The 9,897-nt window shown below is 36.2% G+C and overlaps 1 protein-coding gene across 1 annotated transcript; it reads right to left on the bottom strand.

Moving 5' to 3' along the window:
- Positions 1–300: 300 nt before the first annotated feature.
- pdia7 (protein disulfide isomerase family A, member 7) lies at positions 301–9,537 on the bottom strand. The gene is made up of 13 exons (XM_067449623.1): positions 9,280–9,537; positions 8,885–8,963; positions 8,625–8,742; positions 7,167–7,274; positions 6,875–7,004; positions 3,983–4,096; positions 3,711–3,836; positions 3,456–3,638; positions 3,200–3,308; positions 2,997–3,125; positions 1,373–1,452; positions 1,207–1,264; positions 301–1,129 (listed from the first exon to the last, which is right to left on the bottom strand). Exons 1-13 carry the CDS (start codon positions 9,420–9,422, stop codon positions 1,040–1,042), a joined length of 1,467 nt encoding a protein of 488 aa, XP_067305724.1. The 5' UTR covers positions 9,423–9,537; the 3' UTR covers positions 301–1,039.
- Positions 9,538–9,897: the final 360 nt, after the last annotated feature.

Here is a 9,897-nt window from a genome sequence, read left to right as displayed (position 1 = left end):
CTCTCAAGATAAATCCTAGATTCAAATTTAAGTTTTAAATCAAAATATACATTTTGTTTAATAATAATCCTAGTTTATGTCATATACATTAGTTTAAAATATAAATTTTTTTTTTATTGATTTACAAAGGAAAATATATAACGACAATATTTGTCTACATTTATACTAAACCTATTTTATGCTTTTAAATAGTTACATTTTTTACAACTGTTTTTGAATCATAAAATGCACATCTTGCTGTACAACCTTTTGAACAGTACTCTATGTAAAATACAACAAAATATGCTACAATACACAGAGTAAGATGTCTGTCCATTTCTTTATTGTATCCGCAAACACAAAACATTCCCCATTGTGATTACATAAGCGAAATAAGTGTCAAACTTCTAAAAGATTACTAGCCTGGGAACAGTTATTAACGTCTCATGTCCTCACATGTGTGGATAGAGGATGCAATCCAAGATAAGCCCTTATAGAAGTTTAAATTTGATAAGACAGACATGAGGAGGTAGTAGAGGCACCCCAACTCTTTTCACAGACTGTTATTGTACAGTCTTCAACTGCTTACAGAATATCTAACATCCTATACACTTGAAACAAAGTTTTATAGTAATATCTGAACGGACTACGAAGAGATTGTGTAAATAAAGTACAAACACAAAAACATTTCAATATTTTGTAAACTAAACAAGCCAGCAAGCAGTGAATCCTCTTAAGTGACCTATAAACACTCTCTCTTTAAATAAAGAGACAGGTAATTAGCATATTTTACATATGCAGTGCATTTTGTTATAATAATAAAAAAAAAGAATAAATGAAAAATAGGGCAACCTGGCAACAGATTGTTAAATAACTGATGTCAAAACAGTATTTTAACTATAAATATTGTAAACTACATTCCTTATGTGTCCAGTTGTGTATTGACCAACATTTTACAAGTGATGAATTTTATCATGTGCTTTGATGATCCCAATGGACGTGATGAATAGCTGCGTGTGACATATCTGGTCTGGTCTAAATTCAGCATCTTTATGTGTGTTTACAGCTCATCTCTTGATTCGTCGAGGATAAGCGGATTTGTGGCCTCCTTCTTCAGGTAGGTGATGAAGTCACTAACCTCACGACCACCCTGCAGGACAGAAATGCTTAAGCAAAATTGTAGTAATTTGTCTTGTAATCTGTGTGTGTACATGATTATATATTCACCTCATATCGCCTTGGCTGGTCTTTTTGACCAGAGGGCACAAAGTAAATGGTTGGAAATCTGCAGAATAGACAAAACAGGTGATGACTCGAGAGCAAAAACACCTGAATATCTGTTATAATGAACCATAAATAGATCAGAGACATAAAGAAAGGCACAAAATGTTACCCCTGGACATCATAATTTGGAGGCACATCATTAGCCGTGGCATCCATTTTAGCAATGGCAATGTTGGGGTCCCCAGAGAGCTAAAACACATGCACACAAAATACAGATAATGAGCATGAGGTCCATAGGTGCTTTATTTCTTGATTGGTACTACAGTTCAATAGTTTAAGGTCAGTAAGATGTTTTTTAAAGAAATTAAAACTTTAATTTAACAAGGCTGAATGCATTCAAATGAGTAACGTGTTAAGACATTTTTAATGTTACATGATTTGATTTCAAATGAATGCTGTTTTTTATCTTAAAGAATCCTAAAATAATGCACAGTTTTACATTGAAAACAAGAAATGGTTCTGGAGTATCAAATTAGCATTTTAGAATGATTTCTGAAAGGTCATGTGATACTGAAAACTACAGTAATATCTGCTGATAATTATAGTTATTGTTGTAATATTTCACAACATTACTGAATTATTTTACTGTATTGTTGAACAAATAAATGCAGCCATGGAGAGCATAACACACTAATAATGATATCTATAAAAAAAAATAATGATGAAGATGTATTTCTAAAAATTATTCTAAATATAAAAGAACAAGTCCACACCATAACTATAACGGCACACAGAAACTAGTGTTGGAATCACTTTCAGAAGGTTTTTTTTTCCAGTTGATGAATGATAAAAACATTACAGCCATCAGAATCCATCGTGCATTAAAGAGCGTGAGCATTTAAAGCAACAGACGACAATACTGCAGCCCGAACGTAGAATAAACAGAATGAAATCGTCCACTGGTGTGGACTAGTGGTTGAATGACTTCAGACTAGTTGCTGCTGATGACACCATAAAATCAACAACTATGTCTGAACCTTGAGACGAGAATCGAATGCAGGTTGCCTTTTGCACAGCTATGGCATATGACATTGCTGCCCAAAAGGCTATGGCTCCTACATAAGAGCCTATTTATAAATAGGTCTTTTGTCTGTGGGTCATTATATTTCACACAGATTTCGGCTCTTTCTGCTCTGCAGCAGCGCATTAGTTAAGAGCATTGATTAACTTACGGGTACAATAATCTGTTTAAAACGTGCATTCACTCAATCAATATTGAGCATCTAGATGGTATAATCAAAAATATATATTATGGAGTGCTCTCAGAGTTCTCCTTTATTTGTTGATTTAACTGTTGGAAAAGGAGTGTAAAAGTGGACTTCAAAAAATGTCACACCCGCTATAGGCCATGATCAGCAATTAGTGTGGACACTAATATAGGTAACTAATAAAATTAATTAATTAGGTCTTATTTCATTATATAAAGTATAATACTGATCTGTCAACATTGTCGCTCTATGATAAATTAAAATAGGATGATAACATCACTGTTTTCTCCAGAACGACAAATCAAATTTTGTTGCAATATTGTCCTGTTTAACACTGTGAAGCTGCTTTGAAACAATCGTCATTGTAAAAGTGCTATATAAATAATTTGATTGCTAGATAAACGTTCTTGATGTGAACTGCCCTTATTAGACATCTTTCAGAAACAATCTTACCAACCCAAACATTTGAATGGTACTGTATGTCTGATACATTTTTTATAATGTATATAAATTGTGTTAAAAAACCTTTTCTCCAAGCTCCTTGTATTTGGGCTCCAGGCTCTTGCAATGGCCACACCAGGGAGCATAAAATTCAACCAACACATCCTTTTCTGGATCATTCACAATCTCATCAAATGTGTCAGCAACCACGACCTGTGGAACCACATATGTGATTTATACCAGTAAAACAATCAAAGACAAAAACACTTTTGTGGGGGTCCATGTACCTTGACAGGGTCATCGTTGGACTCTGGAACAGGTTCAGACTTCACATATCGTTTCAATCTTTTAGCAAAGTAATCTTCCAGGAACCTCTCCAGAGACTTGCCATCTCGACTACAGAACCAAACAAAGACTAAAGTTTTAAAACTTTTTAAAACCAATAGATTTCTCTAAAATCTATTGATTTCTCTAAAATCTATTGATTGTGCCCTACTGGATGCAAATATGTGCATTTGGACGCTAACGTGTTGCAAGACTCACGTGAATTCTTCCTGCATGGAGTACTTGTGTCCAGCTCTGGTCCGGATGGTGACGAGGGGAATGTCTCCTCCCTCAAACGAACCCACACCAAACTCCTCCTCAAGCTCATCCTGGAACTCCTGTCGATCGGCCACTGCAAAACTCAGACCTCGATCCTGGAACTGTGTCGCCACCTTCATTACTCTGAGAGAGACCAAGAAAAATAAATAGAGAAAGAGAAAGAATGCACTGACGTTCTAATAACTGGGCGCTCACCTGTTCCTCCAGTAGTTTGTGCCTTTGAGATTTCGCACGTAATCTACATTGTAATACGCTGTGAGCAGGTCACTTCCTCTCAGATTGTCCTTATTTTCTGTGGTTAGATGTGGACATAGACCAAATCTAAAAGCAGAGAAAAGGGAAATGAACAAAATCAGAAATAGGAACATATGGGTAAACATCACAATAAATCAAATTTCATTTTTTATGTGGGGTTAAAACTGTTTGATCAATCACCAACAAAATACAAAAGCATAAAACAAACATACACATTGTCTCTGATGAATGTACGTAGAGTGGAAACCGAAATGGATTCTGTGTATTTCACCACACTGTCCTCAAACTTGCTGTTTAAGCGAGGGGGGCGGAACAGCAAAACACACCTGCAATGCAAAAAAAACAAAAACAGAATCATACCAATATTAGAAACAAACAGTAGCTGCAATGCAATTAATGGGTTGTACATTATCTGTAAATGTTCTCTGAATTATATAAATGTATGCCATTTAAAATTATTTCTTAGACTTGGAGAAATACATTTATTAAAAAAATAAAGCAATCAGGCTGATGGCAGTACTTTCCTGGAAAAAAAAAGCTCTGAAACTGAGACCCTGATGAAAAATTACATTTCAAAATGTACATTTCATCTTGATATACAAACCCAATTCCAAAAAGGTTTGAACAAATTGTGAATAAAAACAATTGTGAATGAAATTTTTAAATTTCAATATTTTATTCAAAATAAAACATAGATTACATATCAAATGTTTAAACTAAGAAAATTTATAATTTTAAAGGGAAAAATTCATGAGATCAACACATTCACCACTGTGTAGCATCCCCTCTTCTATAACAGTCTGCAAACGTCTGGGGACTGAGGAGACCAGTTGCTCAAGTTTAGGAATAGGAATGTTGTCCCCTTCTTGTCTTTTAGAGGCTTCTAGTTGCTCAACTGTCTTAGGTCTTCTTTGTCGCATCTTCCTCTTTATGATGCGCCAAACGTTTTCATTCATCTGACCACAGAACAGTTTTCCACTTTGCCACAATCCATTTTGGCCCAGAGAAAACACCTGCGCTTCTGTATCATGTTTAGATATGGCTTCTTTTTTGACCTATAGAATTTTAGCCGGCAATGGCGAATGGAATGGTGGATTGTGTTCACCGACAATGTTTTTTGGAAGTATCCCTGAGCCCATGCTGTGATTTTCCATTACAGTCGCATTCCTCTACGTGATGCAGTGCCGTCTAAGGGCCCGAAGATCACAGGCATCCAATATGTTTTTCTGGCCTTGACCCTTACGCACAGAGATTGTTCCAGATTCTCTGATTCTTTGGATGATATTATGCACTGTAGATGATGATAACTTTAAACTCTTTGCAATTTTTCTCTGAGAAACTCTTTTCTGATATTGCTCTACTCTTTTTTGTTGCAGCATTGGGGGAATTGATGATCCTCTGCCCATCCTGACTTCTGAGAGACACTGCCACTCTGAGAGGCTCTTTTAATACCCAATCATGTTGCCAAATGACCTATCAGTAAGCCCCTCCTCTCGAACACAGATGAGCCAATAGCAGTTGCATCAGTTGCACGAGCACCGGAACTCAGACATCTTTAGGTTTCAGCGTCATAGAGAAACATTGGAGAATCTGATGCTCTCATCGGTTTGATGGTGTTTCTGCTACAAAAATGGTAAAACAATGTTCCTGGGTTACTGTAACACTGATTCCAGGTATCCTGAGAAGATTTATTTTTTGGTTGTCATACTCTAAGTTATGATTAAAGTAAGTGTTAGGTAACTAACTGTTCTCATGTAACGGTGCATGTTAAATCAAAAACACATAAACGATGGTGTACATTTCAGTGCATCTCTCCATATTAGATGGTTACATATAAATTAATTTAACCTAAACCTGTGGTACATGAACAGTGTTGATCCTGGATGTTATCATCTGTGGTCGTAATGAGGCTTCTTCTCATATTCTTCTGGATCGTTTAGTTCGTTTTTGTAAACATTTTTGATATTTCTGTGAGTTTAAATATGTTTAAGGTCTACATTATCTGTCTTACTATAGTTGAGGGACTCCTATTTTGATGGGTATTATAAATTACGGGTAGTGAAAGGGAGACCTCGCATGCAATTTATCAGAGTTGTTTTGTAGATAGATTTACCAGTTATAAACTGCACCCACGAAAAGGCACACGGTCTGTATATTTGTTTATTGTTAGTTGTATGAGTGTTTTTTTGTGTCATTTGCTGTGTATGGTAATGATAATGCAACAGAGAGAGAGAGAGTTTGTGAGTGAGACATTAATGTGCACACTTTGTTTGTTTAGCTCTTACTGTGATTTTTTGGAGTGAAAAACTATGTAATAAACTTCCTAAACCATCAGTAAAGTTTGGTCATCATTCAGGCGGGGTATAAGCTACATTTTGTGTCCAAAAACATATTGGGATGAGGTTTTGAGGTTACAATGACAGCTGTCATTGTAAGACATAGCAAATCCCTTTGTTTGTCCGCGTTAGCAACAGTAACTTGGGGCGGGGTAAGGGTGGGGCTTACTGATATGTCAATTGACCTAATAAGTTGCAAATTGGTCCTCCAGCCATTCCTTATATGTACACTGAACTTTTCCGGTCTCTTATTGGTCCTTACCTGTCCCAACTTTTTTGGAAAGTGTAGCTCTCATGAAATCCAAAATGAGCCAATATTTGGCATGACATTTCAAAATGTCTCACTTTCAACATTTTATATGTTATCGATATTCTATTGTGAATAAAATAAAAAGTTTATGAGATTTGTAAATTATTGCATTCCTTTTTGATTCATCATTTGTACAGTGTCCCAACTTTTTTGGAATCGGGTTTGTACCAAATATTAACATTTTCATTCATTACAAAAGAAGATTTCATAGTTTACATGTGTTCAACCCCTTTAACCATCACCTCTTAACAGTCCCTTAACAGGTTGGTATTTGAGCAATATATCATTTTTTGATATATCAATATATCAAGTTTTGATTGAGAAATGTTTTGTTTAGCACTATCCCTGCCAGCTAGAGGGAAAAGGGACATTGAGGACATACTTTAACATAAAATACTGATCATAGTTTGCTTAGTTTCACAAATGGATGTTTCCTTCATGCTCTATGTCATACATACTCTTTATCTACCCCATTTTTCAGGCCTGTTCCCACATCAGTGGAATGAGCAAATCGATAGCTGTCCCTCAAGGCACTGGAGACCTTCAGAAACTCTGCAAGCTGTGCACTATCTTCCCCAGAGAAAAAGCCTGAGATGAACAAAGAGACAAGAGGGCAAGAGAAGAAAGGAGAGAACTTCAGCCTCTTTCAGTTCCAAAAGATGAATGCACAAGTCAAATCTGATTTGGTTTTGACCTTCTGCAACAGGAGCGATTTAAGATGCTTCGGCAGGTATTACAAACTCAACTCACCCACCACACTGGCCTCGTAGTTGTCGACAAAAGAATCCAAATCTGCCTCACTGTGCAGAGCCACAGAACTTGGGCCTGCTTGCTTTTTCATGTAGCTCACAATGCCATCTATTTCAGATCAAGATATAGGTACGCAAATAACTAAAATAGTTACAGACAAAAAAGGGAACCACAAAATAAAACATACAATAGAATAGTGCTCAAAAGTTTGGGGTCAGTTCTATATTTTTTTAAAGAAATTAATACTTTTATTCAAAAAGGATGAATTGGTCAAAAGTGACAGTAAAGGCCTTTATGTTACAAAATCTTTCCTTTTAAATTTTCTATTCACAAAAGAATCCTGAAAAACAAATACATCATGGTTTCCACTAAAATATTAAAGGAAATGTATGTAAGAAATGTATTTCAATTTATTATAAAATAGCCCTGATATGTCAGTAGACAGAGATATTTATATCACTGACAACAGTAGTCCGGCTAGGATATTGTCATTTAAAAATTGTTGTTGAAGCCCTCAACTGATTGTGACTCACGTTATATAAACATGCAATATTGTTGACGAAAAAAGACGAGTCTAAAATGTACTTTAAAAAATTACAATTTGAACAAAAAGCACTGGTTTTGTTTGTTTTTTTGGGGGGGGGGAGTGTTCGTGCTTGCAGTTACCATATTTCAGTCGTTTAAATCCCCAGCTTTTCTGTATAAAAGAACACGTATACAATCGTGGTTTTATCTAAACTTATGCAATCTGGCAACTATATTCATGCGAGCTCTCTATCTCTCGTGTGCTCTGATTGGTTAACATGACACTTTAAGCAGAAAGTGTCGTGAAACTGTTTCACAAATGTTGTGAAAACACCAATAAACAAGTAAGCTGCATTTTAGCAATCTCAATTTGAGATGTTCTGCTTAAAGTGTCATTCAGTCGGTCTGTGTTCTGTCAGGACTCACAAGCCTCATTGCTGAACAACTGCACTTGTGATCTGCTGAAATAACCTAATTAATATTCATGAGCCTTCCAAATAAGGCAAAAACGGAGCATTACATCCTAGGGACAATTTCTAGGGTTGTAAATGGACCTGTAAAACTGTATCTGGACAAGTTTTGCCCTTAAATAAGCCACATACCCTCTATGTAGATATCAGAGAACAATTTAACATATTGTTTCAACTCCTTCTAGGGCACCTTTAAGCAGCACAGCGATTTTCAACAACGACCAAATGTTATCCAAATTCAGCTTTGCCATCATAGGAATAATTTATTTTAAAATATATTAAATTGAAATCAGTTATTTAAAATTATAATAATATTTCACATTATTACAGTTTTACTGTATTTTTGATTAAATAATTGCAGCCTTGGTGAGCATTAGAGACCTCTTTTAAAACATTTAAGAAAATAACCTTACTAACCCCAAACTTTAGAATATTGCTGTATTGATGGAAACAAAATATCAACCTGCTGTTCTGGGTCCATCATAAGAGCCAGCTTCTTCTCCATTGCGGAAGATTTTAAGGGTGGGGTATCCATTCACTCCAAAGCGTTCACAGATCTCCGAGTTCACAGTGCAGTCAACCTGATCAAAGAACAGGAAAGAGACACATCCACCATAGAATTATATATAAAACATAATGTTTCAGACTGAGTCAACTGTGTAGCATACAGAAGGCTGAAGATTGAGCTAGGTAACAGGAACTGACGGGTCCATCACTTCTCACCTTTGCCAGAGGCAGTGTCCCTTTCAGCTTTGTGGCAGCAGCCTCATATTCTGGAGCGAGACGCTGACAATGACCACACCTGTGGTATCATCATACAACGGATGTTAATGATACATTAAGGCATTGTACTATTTTAACTGGCAGTTTCAGGTTCAAATGGATCTAAAGGCATTCATTATTATTTAAAACAGGATTGTGAATGTGCATCATAATTTAGCTTAATGCAAATCATAATTTAGATTCGTGCATTAACACTACCTTCGTCACTGTCTACTACACAAATCCAGATATAAACATGAAGGAAACCCCAGCTTAAGCTCTTGTCGCTGTACAGATTGCTGCAAAATGATAGGCTACTTTTTCACAATTATAACATATCTGGGACTGGGACATACCAAGGTGCGAAGAACTCAACTAGCAGAGTCTCGTGCAAGGCAGCGCTCCGGTCAAAGTCAGAGTCTCCGAGCTCGAGCACATCGCTGCCCTCTGCACACAACACAGTCACTACTAGACTGATGAAAAACCACGGTAAACGCATTTTTACTGTGGTCAATGGCGAAGACTATGAGACGGGTGAATGTTAAAGTTAAAGCCACACCGCGTAAGGCGCTGCTGAATAGCAGGCAGCAGTTGTATGTATGGATCGCCTAGAAGCCCAGAAATGCTCCGTCCTCCTGGCATAACGCGTTTGATAAATTGCACATTGGTTCTACGAACATTAAGATAGATAGATAGATAGATAGATAGATAGATAGATAGATAGATAGATAGATAGATAGATAGATAGATAGATAGATAGATAGATAGATGGATAGATGGATAGATAGATAGATAGATAGATAGATAGATAGATAGATAGATAGATAGATAGATAGATAGATAGATAGATAGATAGAGTTTTGTTTTAACCTATAAGTGCAAAACTCAGATGCATATAACGTAGGCTATTAGTATCTTTTTCTATCATGCCCAGTAGTCCTGGTAAATTTTACTGTCTGTCTGACAGTATACGC

The sequence above is a fragment of the Pseudorasbora parva genome, chromosome 7 (assembly GCF_024679245.1).
Source record: "Pseudorasbora parva isolate DD20220531a chromosome 7, ASM2467924v1, whole genome shotgun sequence".
NCBI classification, from domain to species: domain Eukaryota; kingdom Metazoa; phylum Chordata; class Actinopteri; order Cypriniformes; family Gobionidae; genus Pseudorasbora; species Pseudorasbora parva.
This window is presented reverse-complemented; position numbering and strand designations above follow the sequence as displayed.

Coding starts and splice junctions, on each gene's coding strand:
- pdia7 (XM_067449623.1), bottom strand. CDS start 9,422: ATGCGTTTACCGTGGTTTTTCATCAGTCTAGTAGTGACTGTGTTGTGT. Junction 7,275..8,624: donor TGATGGACCCAGAACAGCAG/GTTGATATTTTG, acceptor GATCTGAAATAG/ATGGCATTGTGAGCTACATG. Junction 3,126..3,199: donor CCAACGATGACCCTGTCAAG/GTACATGGACCC, acceptor GTGGTTCCACAG/GTCGTGGTTGCTGACACATT.